At 35.4% G+C, this 25,413-nt stretch overlaps 1 protein-coding gene across 1 annotated transcript; it reads left to right on the forward strand.

Moving 5' to 3' along the window:
• The first annotated feature begins 18,258 nt into the window (after positions 1–18,258).
• LOC311602668 (cofilin-1-like) lies at positions 18,259–19,429 on the forward strand. Its single transcript, XM_084791071.1, has one exon. It carries the CDS (start codon positions 18,352–18,354, stop codon positions 18,850–18,852), a length of 501 nt encoding a protein of 166 aa, XP_084647197.1. The 5' UTR covers positions 18,259–18,351; the 3' UTR covers positions 18,853–19,429.
• The last annotated feature ends 5,984 nt before the right edge of the window (positions 19,430–25,413 follow it).

A 25,413-nucleotide genomic window follows, 5' to 3' on the forward strand; every position in this document is an offset into this window, starting at 1 on the left:
TGTCTTGTTTAATATAAACTCTCAAAGTAGTTTTGATTTGAATTTCCATGATGACTGAGACTGTTAAACACTTAGATGTTTCTTAGCCATTTATTTTCTCTTTTGACAACTCTCCGCCTAGTTTTGTACTCCATTTTAAAAGTTGGTTATTGTTTTTCTTAGTGTTCAGACTTTTTTAGTACTGTGCGTATTTTAAGTGCTAATACTCTATTAGATGTAAATTTAGTAATTAACTTTTCTCATTTCTAGGCTGTTGCTTTGTCTGAATGATGGTATCCTTTGAGGTTCAGACATCTTTTGGCTTCACAGGGTCGCACTAACTGTTGGTCTTAGTGCCTATGATATTGTTATTCTGTTCAGAAAGTCCTTTCATGTACCAAAGAGCCTATTCCTGTACCAAGCCTACCTCCTACTTTATATCTATTCAGATCCAGGGTATCCAGCCTTATGTTGAGATCCTTGATCTATTTGGAATTGAATTTTATGCAGGGTGCTAAATATGGAGTTATTTTTATTTTTCTACTTGCAGCTATCCAATTTGTCTAGCACTATTTGTTGAAGATAAGTTTTCTTTTTCCTCTAGTGTGTATCTTTGGCTTATTTATAAAAAAAATCAAGTATTCACATATGTCATCAACATGCCAGTTTTTATGCCAATACCTTGCTGTTTTTATGACTAACTCTCTGGACTATAACTAGAAATCTGGGATTGTGATACCTCTAGCTGTTTTTATTATTATTATTATTATTATTATTATTATTATTAATTGTTGTTGTTGTTATTGTTAATAATTTTAGATGTCCTGCATCTTTTATGTCCATATGAAGTTGAAGATTGTTTTAAGAATTGTGGTAGAGATTTGGTGTAATTACACTGAATCTGTAAATTGTTATTAGAAGGAGGTCCATTTTTCCAATATCAATTCTGATGATCCATGATTATGGAGTATCTTTCCATCTTCTGGTATCTTCTTCAATTTATTTCTTTAATATCTTAAAGTTTTTAATATACAAGTCTTTGATTTGGTTGTTTACAGTTACCCCAAGGGGTTTTTTTTTTTTTTTGAGGCTGTTGAGAATGGTATTGTTTTCCTGGTTTCTTTCATTCTTTCTTTTTTTAATATTATACACACACACACACACACACACACACACACACACACACACACATTTTTAAAAACCACGAAGAACAACAAAACAATCAGGAATTGTATTAATGTTACAGTCATAGTGTTTTGGCTATTTGTATTTGGTAACCTTGGTGAAAACATCTTTCCTATCTTGGTGTGTCTAGAATTCTGAATGTAAATCAATATCTAGCATATCTCAACTTTATCAACTGAAAATATCTATCTAGACATGAAAACATATTAACCCCAAAACAACTAAGCTTAATTGTAAAACTAAGCTATCTGGTCTTCAATTTCATCAAATACTTGAGAAGGGATAAAATTAATTACCTGAGTAAACAGGAAGTACAGGTTGACAGCTTCCAAAGTGAAAACAATGACAGAGACAATTTACTGCTTGAACAGTGACCCAAAACTCTCTGTAACATTGGAGCATCATCTTCTGCCTTCTGGCTCAATATATCTGACTTGCATATTTGTGAGGCAGGAACTTTTTAAAAAAATCTGTATCCCATTTTTAATTTTTTTTACTTTTACATATACATTTATATTATTACACATATATACAATAAACTACCTAGAGTAATAACCATGAAACAATCAGGAATTGTATAAATGTAACATTCTTAGTGTTTTGCCTATGTGTATTTGACAACCTTGGAGAAAACATATTTCCTATCGTGATGAGTTTACAATTCTGAATGTAAATCAGTATCAATCATACCACATCTCTATCAACATAAAAACTTCTACCTAGACAAAAAAAAAACCCAAAAACCAACTTAACCCCTAAACAACTAAGCTTAATTGTACTATAACTATATGGTCTTGAACCCCATCAGCACCTTGAGAAGGAAAAAAAATTAATTATCTGAGTAAACAGGAAGTGGAAGCTAGCAGCTTCTAAAATGAGAAAATGACAGAGACAATTTGCTGCCTAGACAGTCACCCAAAACTCTCTATAGCACTGGAGCATCATCTTCAGCCTTCTGGCCCATTATATCTGACAGACATATTTATGAGGTAGGAGCTGTTGAGGGCTTGCTTACCCTGTCTTAGCAGAGTTGGGCCATTGACTCTGCCTGCTTCTAAGCTTGCTCATTTTTAGGCAGAATTCTTTCTGTGGCAGAAATGAAGACGTTTTGCCCAGTGGCTGGTTTGCCATATTTGAAACCATGTCCATAAGGAGGTTCTCTGATGCTCATCATCTTCTCTGAGGTAGGCTGGGTGTTGCCAGGAGTTAAACTGTCTTATTGTCAAAGGATCCTTAAGATCATAAAAACATATTTAAATGCCATATTCTGTATGTCTCTGAGGTTTTTTGTGAAGACCTTATTTAACTATTTTACCTTACATATCTATAGAATCATATCTAGTTGTTAAACCTAGGGTATATATCCTTGTGATGAAAATAGACTAGTAAGTGACATGACCATGAGTTGATCAACTAACAATTAACTTGTATTATTTAATTATCCTAACCAGCTTGCAATAGCACCTTCAAAGTATTGGAAGTAAATCTAGTATTACAGTTGAGTTGTATGGGTACAATATGTCATATTAGGGCAGAAGCACATTTAAAGTGTGTGAAGAACAATCTTGAATTTGAATTCTATACCAATGTATCAAAATTGAACTTGTTTTGCATCAATATACAAAATTCTATACTAATGAATTAAAAAGAATCTGTTTTAGGTCACCAAGAAGAGACTTGATACCCTATGAGCATATACAGGGGGAGGAAATCCCCCTCAGTCACAGTCATAGGGGAGGGGAGTAAGGGAAAAATGGGAGGGGGGAGGAATGGGAGGATACAAGGGATGGGATAACCACTGAGATGTAATGTGAATAAATTAATTATAAAAAGCTGTTTTGTGAGTAACAGTTAAGGCCTTAAGTGAGGAGTAGATTCAATAATCTACTTTTTGTCCTGTCATACTTATATATTGCTATATTCTCCCTTCTTTCTTTTCAACCCCTATCTCCATACCTAAGAAAGATAAAGGAAAAGAGAGACATCCCTGAGTTCAACCTCATTTTCTTTCTGAAGAAGACCAATAATAACTTATAACCAATTTCCAATGAAAATAAACATCCATATGCCCAAAACAACCAAAATTGATTTTCTTAGTCTGTTTATCACTTGTATATAGCAAGACAACTGATTTTTGTGATTTTATATTCTCCCCTGCTACTTTGCTAAAAGCGTTTATCAACTATAGTAGTTTCCTGATGGAATTTTTTGGGTCACTTAATTATACTATCATATCATCTACCAATAAAGATACTTTGACTTCTTCTGTTTCAATTTGTATCACCTTGATCTCCTTTAGTTGTCTGTTGTTCTAGAGAAGTCTATAGACTTCAAGTTTTGTATTGAATATGTATGGGAAAATTGGATGACCTTGTTTTATTCCTGGTTTTAGTTAAAATTCTTTGAGTTTCTCTTCGTTTTTGGTTGATATTGGCCATGGGCTTGCTGTAAGTTGCCTTTATTATGTTGAGGTTTGTCCCTTGTATCCCCAGTCTTTCCAGGACTTTTATTATGAATAGGTGTTGGATTTTTTCAAAGACCTTTTTCTGCATCTAATGAGGTGATCATGTGGTTTTTGACTTTCAGTCTTTTTATGTGGTAGATTGCATTTATATTGGACCATCCCTGCCTCTCTAGGATGAAGCCTACTTACTTGATCATAGTGATTAATCTTTTTGATGTATTTTTGGATACTGTTTGCAAGTATTTATTTGAGGAATCTTGTATCTATGTACAAATGAGAAATTGGAAGGCAATTCTCTTTGGTTTTGAATTGGGTTGTTATGTGGTTTAGGTATCAGGATATCTAGGACCTTCCTAAAAGAATTGGATAATGTTCCTTCTGCTGGTACTAAGCTATTCCACTAAATGGATGGTATTAAATTGACTTCTGCAATTTTTATTAACCAATACATTTTAATTTAGGTACAGGAAGGTTTACACAAAAAGGACAGGTGTATGTGAGAATGTGATTATCTAGGCAGTAACCAGATCTTAGGGAGCAAAATAGTTAGCAATCAAATACAAAGCACCAGACCATGATGTTTAATTGGATAATTATCTTTCTTTTAGGATTGTTTTGGATTTGGCCAATTCTTGTCTGATTGAGTTGTGACCATGGATTGTTGTATAGATATGCTGATCCGTATATTTCTCTCTTTATCCATATGCTTAATTTTTGGCAGCTATTTCATATCATTCAAGTACATTTTCCCCATAGATTAGAGTCTACTTCTGTAGTGAATTCAATAAAAATTTTCCAAGTTTTTGGTATATGTGAGTCACTGTTATAGAAGCTCAAGAAAGATTAGTGAACAAACAGAAAAAGAATCCTGATTGTAAATAGCATAGATGCTGATGTGATAAAGACAGACCAAAGAAGTGAAACCAGTTAATCACATATGCTAGGGTATCTGTGCCATAATACATTGAGGAAGATGGGGATCATGAGTTCTGAGAAAAAGGAACATTGAAATTTAAATATTTAAGTTAGGTTTCATTAAGTAAATGACATTTAGTAAGTACTTTAAAAGGTCAGGAAAGAGGCAGATGTGTAGTTCTCTAAAAAGATATTAAGGTAGAGGGAATAGTCTATGCAAAAGTTTTGTAAGTCTGTGCAACTATGACTGTGGGTCTCACATGTCCAATGATAGCAATGAATGTCACAGAACACATTTGTAGATCACAAAATCATGTTGCAATGTCAAAAAGTTGGACATGTCCATAAGCATGTCTAATGTCTGAGAAATAGCAGAGGTTAGTGTGGAAGGAGCAAAGTGAGCAGTGAGGGGAGAAAATAGAAAATAAATCAAGCTCATTTGCCCTATAAAAACCATTATAAGTCATATGATGTTTCTGCTGAGTTCAAAAGAAATCTTCTGGAAGATTTCCATTTGAAAAATGACCTAATTGGTTTCTATGTTAAAAGAAGCACTCTGGTTGCTATGCTGAGAATATGCTATAGCTTACATTTGCTATGTATGGCCAAAGAACCACAATGGATACACAGAAGACATAAGAAGAATAAACAAAGGCATGGAAGCTGTAAATATCAAACTGGGGAACAATTTGTTCTGGGAAATGACAGAGGTCAGATGATGAATATTGTGTTCCATGTTAAGAAACTTGGTCGTTATAAATCCTGAATATCATCCCCTAGTCTGAAGTATATCTGGCAAAGAATTTTCTCCCATTCTGTAGGCTTTAATTTCACTCAGCTGATAGTTTCCTTTTTTCTACCAAATCTTTTAAATTTCATGTAGTCTCATTTGCTATTTTTGAGAGTTATTTCTTGTGCTACTAGAATCCAGTTTTCTTCTACCTGTTTAGGCATTTCAAGTTTTAAAATAAGGTCATCAATCCATTTTGAATTGATATTTATGCAAGGTGAAATTTTTCCTTTTGTAATTTGTATATATACATTTATATTATTACACATATATACAATAAGTTACCTATAGCAAGAAGAACCATGACACAATCAGGAACTGTATAAATGTTACATTTAAAGTGTTTTGGCTATTTGTAATTGACAGCTTTGAAGAAAACATCTTTCCTATCTTGGTGTGTCTAGAATTCTGAATGTAAAGCAATATGTATCATATCTCATTTTTATCAATTTAAGACATCTATCTAACCTAAAGACATCTTAACCCCAAAACAACTAAGCTTAATTGTAAGACTAAACTATGTGGTCTTCAACCCCATTAGAAACTTGAGAAGGAATAAAATTAATTACCTGAATAGACAGGAAGTGCAGGTTAGCAGCTTCCAAAATGAGAAAAATTTGCATTTAATTGCATTTTTCTGTAGGCTGATGTTTACTTGCCAGGGCTCTTTATTTAATTGGCTGTTTTTTTAACTGCATGTTTGTTTTTTTCATCACTGTAAAATTTTGGTCATGGATATTTTGGGTTGAGTTTTCTAATATTAATTCGACCAGTCTATGAACATGGGTGTTTTCTCCATCTTCTAATATATTCCTTAATATTTCATCAGAGATTTAAAGTTTTCATTGTAGAAGACTTTCACCTCCTTGGGTAGCTTTATTCTTAGATATTTTATATTTCTTGAGGTTATTGAGTGGAAATGTATGGTTGATCTCTTAGTGTGCTTGTTATCGGCACATAAAAAGTCTATTTTTAATGTTGATTTTTTTTGTCCTGCCACATTCATGAAATTTTGGTCATTTATGGATGTTTCTTGTAGAATTTTTCTTATGTATATTATATCAGAGCAAATAAGAATAACTTGACTTCTTTATTTTTATCAATTTGATTTCATTCTCTCGTCCCATTGTTATAGCAATAGATTGAAGAACATAACTGAAGAACAGTGAATATAGTGGACAGCCCTGCCTGATTCCCAAATTTTAATGGAACTATGGGACTGCTTTGAGAATTTTTTCCTTTTAGAATGATGTTGACTCTGAATTTGTCACATATAGCCTTTATTAAATTGAAATGTTTTCCCTAGCCTTATTTTCTCTAGGACTTTTATTATGGAGGCATGTTGGATATTGTCAAATGCCTTTTCTGCATCTATTAAGATGATCATTTAATGTCTTTAGGTTCATTTATATGACTTATTATATTTATTGAATTTGCGTGTTTAACCATGCCTCCATGTCTGACATATATGCAACTTGATTGTGATGTGTGATGTTACATATGGTATATTTGGCTTACAGATACTCTGTTATGAATTTTTACATTTATATTTCTCAGTCATATTCATCTATAGTTTTCTTTGTTGTTGCTATTGTTCTGTCTTTCTGTGGTTTTGGTATTGTTTAAAATTGTTTGGTATAAGGGCTTGGAAGTGCTCTTTTCAATTTTAGTTTTTGAATACTTTGAGAAGTGCTGTATACAAATCTTCTTTAAAAGTCTTGTGGAATTCTGCTGTGTATCCATATAGGCCTAGGCTTTCATTAGCTGTAAGAATTTCTATAACCGTTTTGAGTTCCTTATTTTTTTACGAGTGTTTAAGTTGTTAATTTTTAACATTGGTGGTTTGTATGCATCTAGACATTCTTCTATTCCTTTTAGATTGTATAACTTATGGATATAGTTTTGTTGGGTTCAGTAGTGTACATACATACATACATATGTACAGTGGGTGACATCCATGGTCTTTACCATTTGAAGTACATTGCTCCAAGCTCTTCTGACTTTTATAATTTTGAATGAGAAATCATCTCTTATTCCAAAGAGGTTTCCTTTATATATGACATGTGTTTTTTATATTGCAGCTTTGCATGACTATTCTAATATATGACAAAATATACATGAAACCAAACTAGTCAGAAAACTTAAGAAGGATAATTTCATACTCATTAAAGGAAAAATCCACTAAAGGAACATTAAAATTCCAAACAACTATGCACTAAACACATATACACTTCATAAAAGAAATTCTATTATTTCTAAAAGCCACAGATTAGTGTGGCCACAGTGTTAGTGTTAGTGTTAGTGTTAGTGTGGAACTGCAATACCCAAACAAGACAAAATCTACACAGAGAAATATTGGAGTTAAGTGACATTATAAATCAAATGAACCCAATAGCCATCAGTAGAACAGAACACTGAAATGCTAAAGAATGCATATTCTTCTCAATAGCCATGGGACATATTTTAGTTGACTAAGCAACTCTGAACAAATATAGGAAAATTGAAATATCACGCTGGGTTTTTTGTGACCACAGTGGAATAAAAGTGGCTATCAATAGAAATACAAAGTAAAGAAATTACATAATCTCATAGCAATTAGATAACATAATACTAATGATGTTTATATCAGGATTAAATCAAGGAGGAAAATTTACAATTCCTAGAATGGAATGAATATGAAAGCACAGCACACACAAAAAAATCTATGGAATAAAATAAAGCTAATCTTAAAAGTGAAATTTATATCACTAAAATCTTAGGCCAAAAATTTGAGGGGTCTCAAATTAGTAACTAAATGATATAACTGAAGGCTGTGATAAACCAAGAATAAGCAATACCTGAAAACAGTAGAAGAGAAGAGGTAATCAAAATCAGGGATGAGTAAAGAAATAGCAATGAAAAATACAAGGAAACAATGAAACTAAAAGTTGGTTCCTTGAAAAGATTAACAAGACTGGCAAAGCTTTAGCTAAAAAAAGGGACAGAAAACCAAATTAACATAGCTGGAGATGAATTTTGAGTACAGATTCTGAAGAATTTGAGTGACTTATATGACATAAGTTAAAAGCTGATGCTCCATTAAACTAGAAAATCTAAAAGATATGGATGAATTTCTACACGCACGCACACACACACACACACACACACACACACACACACACACACACACACATGACCTACAAAAGTTAAATGAATCTGAAGCAAATAATTCGAACATATCCTTAACACTAGTGAGAGAGAAGCACCGATTTTAACTCTTCCAACAAAAAAATGTTCAGGGTCATATTGTTGTATTGCAAAATTCTACCAGACAGTCAAAGAAAATATCAATACTCCTCAGATAATTCCGTTTTTAAAAGTAGGAAACACTGCCGAATTCTTTTTTACAAGGTCAGAATTACTCAAATAACAAAACCAGATGAAGACCCAACATAAAAAAAAATTATACTTACATCTATGGATTTGGAGCTAGGAACTACAAATGAGAAAGAATATCTGACATTTATCTTTCTGAATCTGGGTTACTTAACTGAAGCTTCTAAGGGAAGGTAGGAACTAATAGCTCTACCTAACTATAAGGCCTAATGAAATAAAGCAAATAGCATGACAAGATATACCTGAGGGTGCAACAATAGCATACTTAACTTCATGGTCATCAACAGCTCCTTAGCTGGACTTAAGTCCTGCTCAACAAGAGAGAAATCATGCCTGGTACCAGAAACCTAGACAATTATTTGGGACCAGTGAAATCATGGGTCTTGGAGGAGAACTTACAATTGCTGTTTTACTAAAGCAATATAATTCTGAACTACATTCTAAGCATTTATCCTTATATACACAGATAAGTATCAGTGTCACCACTCATCAAAGAAATGTCTACTTGCAATATATGGGGATGATTACAAAAAGCCACAACAAATCAAAATGCAGAGAACAACTGACATCGCTTAGTTCTAACTGATGCATCTACAACGCAAGCACTGACACATCTACAATACAACCCTAAATCTCAGAGATCATAATGCAAAAGGTGCACAAGAGTATAGGAGCTGGAGGTCTAGGAAGTTTGCTGTGAGATTTTTGTCTCAAAGAAATCTGTAACTAAACTATATTTTGGAAAGAAGGAATGCATTTTTTCAACAGATTTTTCAACATTCTTAGCTATTGAGTAAACGCAAATAAAAACTACACGACTTTATCTCATCCCAGTCAGAATGGCTAAGATAAACAAAAACCAATAATCAAATGACAATAAGTGCTGATACAGATGTGGCAAGAGGAGGAATACGAGCTGTTGAAACTATCATAGAATTCACCATCACTGTTCCTCAGAAACGTGAAAATAGAATCATCAGATGATACAGCTTACCACTGTGGTAGTATGAACAGGTATGGCCCTCATAGACTCATGTGTTTAAATGCTTGCCCACGGGGAGGAGCACTATTAGGAGGTATATGTAGCCTTTTTAGAGTAGGTGTTGCCTTGTTGCAGGAAATGTTTCACTGTGGGGGTAGGCTTTGAGGTTTCCTATGCTCAAGCTACATCCAATGAGGCACATAATCTCCTTTTGCTACACGTGGGTTTAGATGTAGAACTCTTGGCTCTTCCAGCACCATGTCTGCTTCCTACTATGATGATAATGGACTATATCTCTTCAACTGTAAGCCTGCCCCAACGGAAAGTCTTGGAGAGATCAGGGACACAAGTCACAAACCTAACACAATAAAAAATACATATAGCAAGCCAATAGCCATATCAGATCAAATGGAGAGAAACTTAAAGCAACTCAACTAAAATCAGGGACAAGACAAGGCTATCCACACTTTCTCTATCTGTTTAGTATAGTGCCTGAAGTTCTAGCTAGAGCAATTTCACAACTAATGGAGATCAAGGGGATAAAAATCGGAAAGGAAGAAGTCAAAGTATGTCTATTTGCTGATGATATGACAGTATACATAAATGACCCCCAAAATTCTACCATAGAACTCCTACAGCTGATAAACACTTTCAGCAATGTGGCTGGATACGAAATTAACTAAAATAAATCAGTAGCGTTCCTATATACAAACAACAAATGGACTGGGATAGAAATTAGAGAAACAGCACCCTTCACAATAGCCATTATTAATATAAAGTATCTTGGTGTGACTCTAACCAAGCAAGTAAAAGACTTGTATGAAGACAACCTCAAGTCTCTGAAGAAAGAAATTAAAGAAGATATCAGATGATGGAAAGATGTTGCATGTTCATGGATCAGTAAACATAGTAACATAGTAAAAATGACCATCTTACCAAAATCAATGCAATTCTCATCAAAGTACAACACAATTCTTTGTAGATCTTGAAAGATCAATTCTTAACTTCATATGGAAAAATAAAAAATCCCAGGACATCTAAGACAATTCTGTACAATAAAAAAAACTTTTAGAGGTCTCACCATCCCTGATCTCAAGCTATACTTCAGAACAACGGTAATAAAAAGTGCATGGTATTGGCATAAATATAGACAGGTTGATCAATGAAATAGAATCAAAGATGCAGAAAAAACCCCACACAGCCATGGACACTTGAATTCTGACAAAGAATCCAAAAGCATACAATGGAAAAAAGAATGCTTCTTCAACAAATGGTGCTGGTCTAAGTGGATGTCAGCATGTAGAAGAATGCAAATAGATCTATATTGGACATCTTCTACAAAACTCAAGTCCAAGTAGATTAAAGATCTCAACATAATACCAGACACACAAAGTCTGTTAGAAGAAAAGTGTGAAAGAACCTTGAACTCATTGGTAGAAGAGACAACTTCCTGAACAGAACACCAACGATTCAAACACTAAGATCAACAATCAATAAATGGGACCCCATGAAACGGGAAAGCTTCTGTAAGGCAAAGGACACTGTGAGCAGCCTACAGATTGTGAAAAGATCTTCACCAACCCTATATCTGACAAAGCGCTAATACCCAAAATATATAAATAAATCAAAATGTTAAACACCACCAAACCAAATAATCCAATTAACACTGGGATACAGAGCTAAGCAGAGAACTCTCAATAGAGGAATACTGAATGGCCAAGATGCACTTAGCAAAATGTTCAATGCCCTTAGCCATCAGGGAAATGAAAATCAAAATTACTCTGAGATTTCATGTAACACCAGTGAGAATGGTTAACATAAAAAACCTAAGTGACAGCACATGTTGATGAGGATGTAGACCTTCCATTGCTGGTGGGAGTCCAAACTTGTGCAAGCATGGTGGAAATCAATCTGGAGGTCTCTCAGAAAATTAGGAATGTATCTACCTCAAGATCCAGCTATACCATTCCTGGGCACATATCCAAAAGATGTTTTACCATACCACAAGGACACTTGCTCAAATATGTTGATGGCAGCTTTATTCATAATAGCCAGAGTCTGGAAACAACCTAGATGCCCCTCAGCTGAAGAATAGATAAAAAAAAACTGTGTACCTTTACAAAATAGAATATTACTCAGCTACTAAAAACAAAGATATCCATTTGTAGGCAAATGAATGAAACTAGAAAAGATCATCCTGAGTGAGGTAACCCAGACCCAGAAAGACACTCATGGTATGTATTCACTTATAAGTGGATATTAGCCAAAAAATACAGGATAACCGTGCTACAATCCACAGACCCAAAGAAGCCAAGAAGGACCCAATGGAGGATGCTTGAATCTTATTCGGAAGAGAAAATAAAATAGATATCTGAAATAGATGGAAGGAAAGGCCGAGAAGGGTTGGAGAGGTTAATGGGAGTGGGGATAAGGTGTGCGGAGACTGGGAGGGGAGATAGAGGACATGAAGAGAGAACAGAAATAATTGTGAGGCTACTTCTGGGACAGGGGAGGATAGCAGAAGTCTATTGGGTTGACCCTAGCTGTTACTCTTAGCAGCAGTGGATACTGAGCCTTGAATCTGTAACCTCATGTAGCCAGGTGAGACTTCCAGTGGAGGGAGAGCTACACCAACCCAAGCATAAAATCTTCTCCCCAAAATTTGTCTCACTTACAAGAAGTATGAGGATAATGATGAAGCAGAAATTGAGGAAATGGTTAAATATTGACTGGCTCAACTCAAGACCAACCCCACTGAAAAGAGCCAACCCTGGACACTATTAATGGTATTCTTGAAGACAGGATCCTAGCATAACTGTCTTCTGAGAAGCTTCATCCTTCAGTTGATGGAAACAGAAGCAGAGACCCACAACCAAACAAAATGTTGAACTCAGAGAGCTTTGTGTAACAGTGGGAGGAAGGATTGAGAGAGCCAGAGGGTCAAGAACACCACAAGAAGATCTACAGAGCAAATTAACCTGGGTCCATGGCAGTTCATAGAGACTGAACCACCAACCAAAAAGCATGCAGGAGCTGGACCTAGACCCCTTACACATGTTTAGCAGATGTGCAGCTTGGTCATCATGTGGGTACCCTAACAATGGAAATAGGGGCTATCTCTGACTCTGTTGCCTGCCTCTGGATCCCTTTCCCCTAGCTGGGCTGCCTTGTCAGGCTTCAGTGGGAGAGGATGAGCTTAGTCTTGCTGGGGCTTGAGGTTACAGGGTTGGGTGGTATCCCTTTAGGGTTTCCCCTTCTCTGAGAAGTAGAGGGGAGAACGGGGGAGGGGACATGAAAGTAGAACTGGGAAGAGAGGAGGGAGGGAGCTAGGCTCTAATAAATAAATATATGGGCAAAAGAACTAATGTCAAATGGCATAGTCATTAATTAGAAATCACAATAAATTTAAATAAAAATAAAATATGTAGACAAAATAAAATTTATAACGCAAAACCAGAAACTCTTATACATTAATTCATAAATGAAAAAATTATTTTCTTACTCTGAAATGGTAGTACAAGATGGTTGAATATACAATCTACTTTCCTTTTTCCCCAGCCAAAAAGGACATAAACTATGAATGAATAATTATATTCCAATGAGATTATCTCAGGGAGAGCACTGGGGTAAAAACATAAGAAACCTGGAGACACTGGTATTCTTGTAGACCCAGCAGGCAGAGGAAAATTTAATGTCTGCTACCCCTTTTCTTCACCTACTGTAAACAGGAGCTTCTCCAAGGAGGGATGAAACCATCAATCCTTTCTTAGTTCTTCACTCCAGTGATGATGTCTTTTCTTATAAAGAAACTGCAGTTTAATGAGCTCCCATTTATTAATTGTTGGTCTTAATGTTTACACTATGTAAGCATTGTTCAGAAAGTCCTTTCCTGTTAGTTCAAGAATATTCCCTACTTTCTCTTCTCTTAGATTTATTGCATGGTGTCTTATGTTGTTGTTCTTAATCCATCTGTAGTTGAACTTTGCACAAGGTGAGAGATAAGAATATACTTTCTTTTTCTACATGTAATCATCCAATTTGACCAATATAATGTGTTTAAGATGCTATTTTTCTTCAGTATATATTGTTTGTCTTTTTGTAAATAATCAGGTTTTTGTAGGAGTGTTAAGTCAAATGTAGGCCTTCAATTCTATTCTACTCATCAATAAGTCTAGTTTTATGTCAGTGCCATATTATATTTTATTACTCTAGCTCTAAAGCATAACTTGAGATTTGATATGGTGGTATCTACAGCAGTATTTTTGTTGTCATTGAGGATTGTTTTGTGTCTTTTGTGTATACATATGAAATTTGAGATTTTTGTTTTATAATTTGTTTAAAGAATTGCATTGGAATTTTAGTGGAGAGTGTCTTGAATCTGTAGATTGCTTTTGTTAAGATTACCACTTATTCTTGCCTCATTTTTTGAGATTAAGTATGATTATATCACTTCTTCCTTCTATTTCCCCCTTCCAAATCCTCCTATATACTTCTCTATTATTTTTCAAATTTATGGCCTCTTTTTTCATTAATTTTGTTGATAAAATTTGAATTTTCTAAATCAATTTATTTACTTGTGCTCTTTCTGGACTTTTTAATATAAGGGCTTAGAGCTATAAACATTTCTCTTAGGGCTACTTTTAATGTGTCCCAGAAGTATTGTGTTGTGCTTTAGTTTTCCTTTTGTTCCTGAAATTTTTGAATTTCTTTCTTGAAATCATTGGTAACATATTGTTTATCTCCATGATTTTGTATAGTGACAAGAGATTCATTTGGTGTTGTTTGAAGTGTATTGCATTGTGGTCAGATAGGATGAATGAAGTTACTTCTGATTTTGTGAATTTCTAATGATTTGGTGACTGATGAGAAGAATGTATAGTCTGCGAAGTCTGCAGTTAATACGACTGTGGTAGTATGAATATAAAATGGCTCCTATAGGCCCATAGAAAGTGTACTATTTAAAGGTGTGGCCTTCTTGGAGTAAGTGTGACTTCGTTGGAGGAGGTGTACCACTAGAAGGTGGGCATTGAGGTCTCAGAAGCTCAAGCTTGATACTTCCTGCTGCCTATCAATCAAGATGTAGAACTCTCATCTCCATCTCCAGCACCATGTCTGCCTTCACTCTGCCATCTTTCCTATCATGATGCCAATGAACTAAACCTCTGAAACTGTAAGCCAGCTCCAATGAAATGCTTTCCTTTAAAGAGTTGTCTTGCACATGGTGTCTCTTAACAGCAATTGAGATGCTAAGACAATGGTATTGTACATAAGAGATCCAAAGAATTCCTCGAGAAAACTTCTAAAAATGGTCAAGAATTTCAGGAAAGTTGTAAGATACAAAATCAACTTACAAAACTAGTAGGTTTTCTAGACACCAAAAACAAGAACACTGAGAAAGAGATCATAAACATACTCCACTCATAATAGCATCAAAGAAAAGAGAATATCAAGGAATAAATCTAACCAAAGCAGTGAAACATCTTTATAATAAAAACATTAAATCTCGGATGAAAGAGATTGAGGAAGAGATTAGAAAATGAAAAGTACCCCTATGCTCATGGGTTGGTAGAACTAATATTGCAAAAATGACTATTCTACCAAAGTAATTTACTAAATCAATGCAATCTCCAAAATAATACCTCACAAATTATTTACAGAAATATAAATAAAACATCCAAAAATGATATGGAACTGAAAAGAACCCAGATAGTCAAAACAATCTCAAGAAACAACAACAAAAAATGATAAAAGAATTATTATTACAGATTTTAAGATATTATTACAGAGCTATAGTGATAGAAGCAATATGATGTTGACAGAAAAAGTTAAATAGAATATATAGGTTATATATATATACACACACATATATATGTTATATATAATAATGGAACGAAATAGAAGACTCAATTATGAATGCATATCTGATATTTGGGAAAGATGCCCAAAACACACATATTAGAGAAAAGACTGCTTCTCCAGCAGTTAGTGCTGGAAAATTTGGATGTCCACATGTGGAAGAATACAATTAGACTTAAAACTATCACTTTGCACAAAACCTAACTCAAAATGGATTAAAGATTTCAATGTAAAATACTACAATTACTAGAAGATTACATAGGTAGTACCTTACAGGATGTAGGTCTAAGAAAAGACTTTCCAAATAAGATTCTTTTTCTTAGGAATTAACGTCAACAATTGGCAAGGGATACCTCATAAAACTAAAAAGCTTCTGTACAGCTAAGGAAACAATCTAGTGCAGTTAGTCCACAGACTGGGAGATAATCTTTGCCAGATATATATCTATCAAAGTACTAATAATGAGACTGTATAAAGAGCTCAAAAAACAAAGTCAAGAAAACAAATGACTCAAAACAAATGGTTTTTGGATCTGAACAAAGAGTTCTTAATAGAATAATTTAAAACTGGTAAAGACCTATCTCAAAAAGTGTTCATTGCTTTTAGTAATTCAAAAATTACAAATTAAAAATATTTTGAGGTTTCATTTACCCCACTCATGAGATCAACAACAACAACAACAACAACAACAAAAAAGATAACAAATGCTGGTGAGTATATGGGGGAAAGGAGACTCTCATTCACTACTGGTATGAATATGAACTGGTATGACCTCTCTGGAAATTAGCATGGTAAAATCTCAGAAAGCTGATATATATATATATATGAATATACAAACTATATAAAGAACTAAAAAACAAAGACTTAAAACAACCATTTGAAATATAGGATATATGAGCTGTGGATCACAACAAAAAATACTCAAAACAGAAACTAAAATTTGCCAAGAAATATCTCATATATGTTCAGTTTTTAGCAATTAGTGAAATGCAAATCAAAACAGCTTTGACATTTCATTTACCCCAATCAGAATTGTGAAGATCAACAAAACAACCAATAACAAATGCCAGGGAAGAAATGGGAAAAAGGGAAGGGTGGTGGTATTACTCATTTATCCAGCTACTGCACAAATTAGTGTGCAATAAGCTAAAATAAGTCTATCATATAACTTAGCTACACAACTCCTTGGCATTCCAGATATTTGCTGAGCCATGCTCATTGATGGTCTGTTCACAATAACCAGGAAATGGAAGCAAATTAAATGTTATTCAACAAATAAATGGATAATGAAAATGTACATATAAACAATGGAATGCTATTTATCTAAAAAGAAAATAAAATCATGTAATCTGTAGGTAAATAGATGTAACTAGAAAATATTATACTGAAAAAGGTATATAACACAGAACAAAAAAAGATAAATGCTACCAGTTCTTTCTTGCTTGTTCATCATTAGGTGTGAATTTATCACCTGAAGTAACCATAGAAACAAGAAATGTAAACAGGGACCAAAAAGCATAGGTTTGAGATGTAGGGGTTCACAGGAAGGATTGGAGAGAGTTGGAAATGATTTCAACGCAATACACAAATATGAAATAAAAGTTAAAAATGAAACCTGGGAAAATTTTCATATCATTATTTAGTGTTCTCTGACATCATCCTTGTGTGGTGAAGAACTGTGCTTCTTGCTAAGAAAGTCTAAACTACCAGTATTTGTGGCGGTAGTGTAGGGTTATTCTGGTTTTTCCCCCGTATTGTTTGCCTTGAGCAGGAAGCTATTAACAGCGAATTTTCAGTCTTTAATGACTGCTCCTTTTCCTGGAATGAAAAGGGTTTGCTTTATAAGTACAAACAAGTATAATTCCATCTGGCTGAAAAGTTGATGTCAAGACAATGTACGGTTTGCATATGCATTAAAAATAGACAGATTGGATGTGCTTGTGAGTCTAGAAGTGAACATTTATGCGTATACAGTCATGGTAAAGATCATACACAATAGTAAAGAAAGATTTTTTTTCATTGGTAATCCTAGGCCAATTTGGCATGTATATAAAAATGTGGTTTTATCATATTTTATAGAATATACAAGTGTAAATGTATTATATAACAAATTGTAAGGAACTGTACTTTTAGAAGAAAATGCAGACTTTTTTCATTTCTTTATAGGCCATACAGTTAATAAGATGGACAATACTGTGGTTGTGACACTAGGAATTGGATAAAAATAAAACACAAGGGAAACTATTTGGAGTAAACACAGATTATAAGAATAATTTTAGAATATGTAGTTTGAAATTTCCTACAAATCAGTTGAAAAAAATATGACACTCCCATAAAAAATGGACAGATGTCATAAGAATCTTTAGGAAAATTACTTACATTCCTCAATTAGGAAAAAAAGTGAAAAATAAATCTTTGGAGTCTTGAATTATAATGAAGTCAAATGATAAATCAGTAAAACAGTCAACAACAACAAAGTCAAAGTGGCCTGAGAATATGGCTCAACAGGTAAAGGTACATATAAATTAAGTTAAACATGTAAATTAAGTTAAAAATGAAAAACAAAGCCACTTGTTTTTTTCTCTTTATTTACTTAACATCTTATTTTACTCCATTTCTCCTTTTCCTTTAATTTATATAATCGTGATTGTCCACTATTTTCTTCATTCCATGCCTCTTTCTTTTATCCAATTCATTTAGTATTTCTATTTATCTAAAATAGCTCTTTACAGTCGGATCCCAGCAGCAGCTGCGGCGGCTCATTTCTTCGGTAGCTCTCTCTAGCTCCCTTTCGTTTCCGGAAACATGGCCTCTGGTGTGGCTGTCTCTGATGGTGTCATCAAGGTGTTCAATGACATGAAAGTTCGCAAGTCCTCCACGCCAGAAGAAGTGAAGAAACGCAAGAAGGCCGTGCTCTTCTGCCTGAATGAGGACAAGAAGAACATCATCCTGGAGGAGGGCAAGGAGATCCTGGTAGGAGATGTGGGGCAGACTGTGGACGACCCCTACACCACTTTTGTCAAGATGCTGCCAGACAAGGACTGCCACTACGCTCTGTATGATGCAACCTATGAGACCAAGGAGAGCAAGAAGGAGGATCTGGTGTTCATCTTCTGGGCCCCTGAGAGTGCACCCCTTAAGAGCAAAATGATCTATGCCAGCTCCAAGGATGCCATCAAGAAGAAGCTGACAGGAACCAAGCATGAGTTACAAGCGAACTGCTACGAGGAGGTCAAGGACCGCTGCACCCTGGCAGAAAAACTAGGTGGCAGTGCTGTCATCTCCCTGGAGGGCAAGCCCTTGTGAGCCGCCTCCAGCCCCCTGCCTGGAGCATCTAGCAGCCCCAGACCTGCTCTTGGGTGTTGCAGGCTGCCCCTTTCCTGCCAGACCAAGGGGCTGGGGGGATCCCAGCAGGGAGAGGGCAATCCCTTCACCCCAGTTGCCAAACGTCCCTCCCACCCCCTGGAGTGTCCTCTTCCCTTCATCCCTGATGGTTCTGGCCTTCCCAAACTGCTTTTGATCTTCTGATTCCTCTTGGGTTGAAGCAGACCAAGTTCCGTCCTAGGCACCCAGTTTGGGGGAGCCTGTTTTGTTTTTGTTTTGTTTTGTTTTTTAATGACTCCCCAACTCCTTATCCCTCCCCATCCCATGCTGCCAACTTCTAACCACGATAGTGACTCTGTGCTTGTCTGTTTAGTTCTGTGTGTAAATGAAATGTGGAAACGAACCACCCCCCTACGCCAGCTGGTTGCTCCTCCCTTTCCCTTGATCTTGGCCTCTCATGGAAGCAGACCAGTAAGGGACCTTCAATTAAAACAAAAAACAAAAAGCAAAAAACAATAAAAAGGCTAATTAACAAAAAATAAAATAAAATAAAATAAAATAGCTCTTTAACTTGAGAGAATATTGTCTCATTTTTTAAAGTCATTGGTGATGTAGTAGTGGACATCGATGAATTTTAAAAGTTTATTTGTTTTTATTTTATGTGTATGAATGTTTCACTTAAATGTGTGCACCATCCTTGGGACTGGAGTTACAGATAGTTGTGAGCTTCTATGTGGATGCTTGAAACTGAATCTGGGTTCTCTGCAAGAGGACCCTCTAACCCATATTTCCAGCAATACTTTGATGGATTTTAAATGTATTCCTACATCTTATATGGTGATTTTGTTAATATTACAACAGTTTATTTTTTTCTATTTGTATGATAGTAAGGACTGATTCAGTCACTCAGATTATTTTTATATATAATTTTGAAGATACATCTGAGCTAAAAGTTATGAAATAATATATCGTAACACTTCTATAAAAAAAAATCAAGGAAAATTACTGCTTAAAGTATTCCTCAAGTACTCCTCATATAACTCAGGTACTGAAATAAAACACTGAAATGTGTAAAATACTGGATGAACAATTTAAAAACTGCTAGCCAAATTATCAGTTACCTCAGAGAGGATACAAACAAATGGAGTAATTCAATCCATGGCTTAGAGAAGAAAGTTAGCCATGTATAGAATTAATTTAACAAAACATTAGCAAAATAGAAGAAAATTCTGAAAGATATTTTGGAGAAAGCAACATTTAGAAAACTCAGTTAATTCAATAAAAGCCATGGGAGAAACCATCAGCAAGCAGAGGATATGTTCTCAGTGATGAAGGACAGGGTCAAGTAAATATTACAACACCCAGAAAAATATTAACATGAATATGACGACAACATGAAAGAAATCAGATTCTGTCAAGAATCAAGCCTTAGAATCCAAAGGCTAGAAGAAAGATCTGAGATAAAAAGTAAAGGAAAATAGAACCTTTTAAAATTATACCACAAACTTCCCCTAATCTACAGAAATAAGTAAACATTTAAATACAAGAAACATATAGAATACAAAAAAAGACATAAGCAGAGATGAACCTCTTCCTGAGTAAAGATATCAAAAATATAATGAAAAGAAATAATAGTAAATGTGTAAAGGAAAACATCAACTGTCCTACAAATGAAAATATGTTAGAATAACATCAGGCTGTTAACCCTAAAGGCCAGGAGAATGATATATTTTAAGCTTGGAAAGTAAATCACCTACAACCAAGGCGATTATCTTTTAGACTTAATGGATAAATAATAAACTTTCAAAAGAGGCACAGACTAAGGCAGTTCACAATCACCACATCAACAGCGCAGAAGACACCCAAGGAAATGTATAGAGAAGTGGGAAAAGGATATTCTCACTCATGAGAGTACATGAAAAGGTGAGTCTTGTATGAGGAAATAATAAACAAAACAAAGATAGGAAGGAACCACCATTTTTCATACAGAAAACTGTAACAATTCCATGATACTAACATGGTAGAATAACATTTCAGGATATAGGTTCAGATGAGGATTTTTCTGAATAAGACCCCAATTTCACAAAACCCAAGACCAAATGACACCTGTACTGCAAATGAATTTGTTAATCAACTTAACAGGTGGCAGCATAGAGAATGAAAAAGAAAAATGTGCCATGTATACATATGATAGAGTGCCTACCCTGTACAAAGAACTTAGAACATCAATACCAAGAATTAAAAAAAAATCACTAAATGGGCTGTAGAAATGAATAAAGAGTTATCAAGAAAAATGGCTAACAAATGTTTTTGAAATGTTACATATTGTTTGTTATCCAGAAAATGAAATAAAAACTACTTTAAGATTTGATTTTATTGGGACTTTAGATGAGAGAATCATGGGAGAACGGCAAAGTAGAAGGACCCAGAGGGTCCTAGAAACCTACAAGTAGAACATTATGATAGGCAGATTTGGGCCCAGGGGTCCCACTCAAACTAAGGCACCAGCCAAGGACCATACAGGCGGTAAACCTTAAACCCCTACCCAGATCTAGCCAATGGACAGAACATTCTCCACAGTTGAGTGGAGAGTGGGGTCTGAGTTTCACACATACTCTGGTGCCTCACCTTTGACCATGTCCCCTGGATGGGGAGACCTGGTGGCACTCAGAGGAAGGACAGCAGGTTACCAAGAAGAGACTTGATACCCTATGAGCATATACAGGGGGAGGTAATCCCCCTCAGGAACAGTCATAGGGGAGGGGAATAAGGGGGAAATGGGAGGGAGGGAAGAATGGGAGGATACAAGGGAGGGGATAACCATTGAGATGTAACAAGAAGAAATTAATAATAAAAAAGATTTGATTTTATATCAGTGAGCACGACTACGATAAAGAAAACAAATGCTGGCAATGATTTGGGAGAAGGGGAACTCTTAGTTCCTGAAAATATGTGTGCAAAATGATGCAGGCATTTTGGAAATCATTGCACTAGTTCCTCTAAAAGTTTAAAAATAGATTTGCCAGGAGACCTAGCTATACCACTCCCAGGCATATATTCAAATTACTTTATATCTTACTGCAGACATACGTGCTCATCCGCATTCACCACTCTACTTACCATACCCAGGACATGGAAACAGCCTAGATGCACATCAAATGAAGAAAGGGCAATGAACATGTAGTACCTATACATAATGAAATTTGTTCAGCTCTACAGTAGTTTTACATTAATTTTACATAAGTTCGAGTCATCTAAGGGGAGAGAGAGCCTCAACTAGATTGAGGAAAAAGCCTGCACTAGATTGGGACATAGGCAGGTAAGCTTGTATGACATTTTAATTAGTGGTTGATGGAGAAGGGCTCAGCCCATCGTTGGTGAGTTCACCCAGATGGTCCTGGGTTATATAAGAAAGCAAGCTGAATAACCCATGAGGAACAAGCCGGTAAACAGCACTCCTTTATGGGCTCTTGCTTCCTGGTTCCCACACTGTTTGAATTCATGCTATTACTTACTTAGATGATGAACAAAGATATGATACTGTAAGGAAAACAAACCCTTCCTATCCAAATCATTTTGGCAGTGGTGTTTTATTACAGAATAGTAAGCCTAACCAATTCAAGCTGTAAAGAAAAATAAAATGTATAAGTGAATAGGTGAAGCTGGAAACAATTATACTGGTTGAGGTAACCCAGACCCAGAAAGACAAGTGTCATATAGTACACATAAGAGAATCCTAGCATTGAATCTTTAGATTTGAGTGTTAAATTTAGAAAGTCTATAGAGTCCAAGAAACTGGAAAGTGATTGTTGGTGAGTTGGGGAAGAAAGATGGTAAGGGAAGTGTGTAGTAGGACATATAAGATGTGGAGGAGGAAGGGAAACCATGGGTATGGATGCTTAAATGGGGCTAGAGGGATGGTAGAATAGTGCACAAGAGGTTGTGGAAAGGGGAACTAACAGTAAGAATGTTTGAAAAGACCATCGCTTATGTGCATGTGTGAGCACACACACACACACACACACACACACACACACACACCTACCTGTGTATGTTTATATAAAGTAATTCAATTGGAGTTACTCTACACAGGAGATGGTGTTCTTCCTAGGATAATAGATTTTCAAATGAAAACTCATTGCCAAGTTTGTGATAAACCCTTAAATTTTTTTATCAGCAATGTTCCAGAATCTCCAGTCAATACAAACTATTGTATTTGCTCTTGGTTGTTCACTAGAAGTTAATAGTAAGTCCCTGTTGCTGAATATATTGCATACGTTTGTCATAGGACACAGACAAATCAATTTGGTACTGGCTCGATTGCTTCCTCCTTGCTAGCTAACTTGAATAGTACCAGAAGATGCTATGTAGGCTGCTAGGGAAGACAATTCATTAGACTGTGTTGTTCAGCTGTGAATACAGCAAGGTACAATAATGACCATGCTGGTAAGATATACTTTTAGGTGCAATAGTTGCACAAATGTTGTCGGGTAACCAACTGATTTTTGGTTGGATTTAAGGCTTGTTCCACAGGAGTAAACTCATGCTTAGAACTTTAAATCTGGCCAAGAGCCTTTAGCTAAGGAGCTCATAGACCTAAGGTGTGAAATTACTATGTTATTTTACCAAATAGACACAGTACCAATCTACTAAGTCTACATTTATATATACTCTCTAAGCATAAATTTCTATACCTGTAGATTAGTGCAGCTCTCAAACTTTATCAAAGAACTTTAATTGTCCCATGCATAGCAATAAACATAGAGACTTACAAATGTTAAAGGTACAGAGAATAAGTGTCTGTGGAGTGCTCAGCCATGAAGAGGAAATATATATTCTGATAAAGAATGTTACATAAATGGGATACAAGGAGTTATAAAAGCCAGAGTTCAAATAGGATTGAAATTAATGTCTTCTAGCATAGCAAGACCAGTGCATTCATGAACTAACAGCACCTTTACTTATTTGAACAAGGTCAGGCCAGTCCACATTTTAGCAAGGAGTGAGAAGGGCCTCGTGAGTCATTACTCATAGCCAAGGACTTCAATAGACAAGTGAAGGCTGAGAGAAGAAAGTCAACTTTCTTTATGGATGTGGCTACTTTTGCTTTGATAGTGCTCCAATAAATGGTTCCACGTCCACGAGTGTATATGGGAAGCAGAATTGGACTCTCTGGGTCATTTTTTAAAGTAGTGGACATGAAATTGAAAGAGAGAGAGAGAGAGAGAGAGAGAGAGAGAGAGAGAGAGAGAGAGAGAGAGAGAGAGAGAGAGAGAGATGGGGGATGGGTCCAGGAGGAGTTACAGGGAAGAATATGGAACAATTATTGTCAAAATTCATTATATTCATATATGAAATTCTCAAGAAATGAATAAAGAGTATATTTAAAACAAATAGAGGCTGTCAAGATGACTCAGTGGCAAAGAAGGCTTGTGTTTTTAAATGTAGCTTCCATGATGTATCTAAGAGACCATCCCTTGTAGTAATCTACAATTTCTTGTTCATATAATCTTTATTCCTCCTCTTCCACAATAATTCATGAGTCTTGGGAGGTCTAGTTGCAGTCTGTATATTCCATTTAGGGCTGAGCATTCTGTAGTCTCTTACTCTCTGCACCTTGTCCTACTATGGGTCACTGTGTTAGCTCATCATGTTCTGTGAATATAACTTCTCTCATGAGTGTTGAGAGATGCATTTAATCTATGGGTATAACAGCTAGTTAGAAGTTAGTTTAGTACTATGCTCATTTAGCAATATAATGATAGCAGATTCTATCCTAGGACCTAGGACCTATCTCTGCCCATCCATGTTAACTATAAAATTTCAAGTAAGTGGATGGAAGTGGAAACAATCATTCTAAGGGAAGTAACCCAGACCCAGAAATGCAAATCTCATATGCTTTCTTTAATCTGTGCTGGATATTAGCTTTGAATCTTCAGCTATGTGTTTTGTATTTGGACTACCATAGAGATCAAAAAATGATTAAGAGTCCATGAAAAGGGACTTTCAAGAGAGGGGATATAGAATACACTGGTATGAAAAGTTAGAAGGGAATAATGGATCAGGAAGGGTTAAATTTGGGTGTTAGAGTATGGTAGGGTAGAAGAGGGAACATAGGGAGGAAAATAATACTAAGGACCTTTACAAAAAGACATGCAACAACAGTTTCAACAGAGGCCAAGAACTTGAAGGAAAGCAAGGAAGAGTATATGGAAGGGTTTGAAGGAAGGAAAGAGAAGGGATAAATAATGAAATTATCTAATAATCTCAAAAAAATGAGAAAAATAATGGAAGCCTGCAATAGTAGAAGTTTCTATATATAAAACTGTATAGTGTGTGTGTGTGTGTGTGTGTGTGTGTGTGTGTGTGTGTGTGTGTGTGCCAGGAATGAATTAGTTCTTTTGAAGTTGTTGGACAATGAGGTCCAATATATCCCCCAATATTATAGGATATTGCCATTGTTTCTGGTTATTCTTCAGGAGTTGAAGATAAGATCCTATTGGTGAAAACATCAGATACTTGAGTCGTAGAACACTGCGAAGT

Source organism: Acomys minous (assembly GCF_964271855.1).
Source record: "Acomys minous genome assembly, chromosome: 7".
Taxonomy (NCBI): Eukaryota; Metazoa; Chordata; class Mammalia; order Rodentia; family Muridae; genus Acomys; species Acomys minous.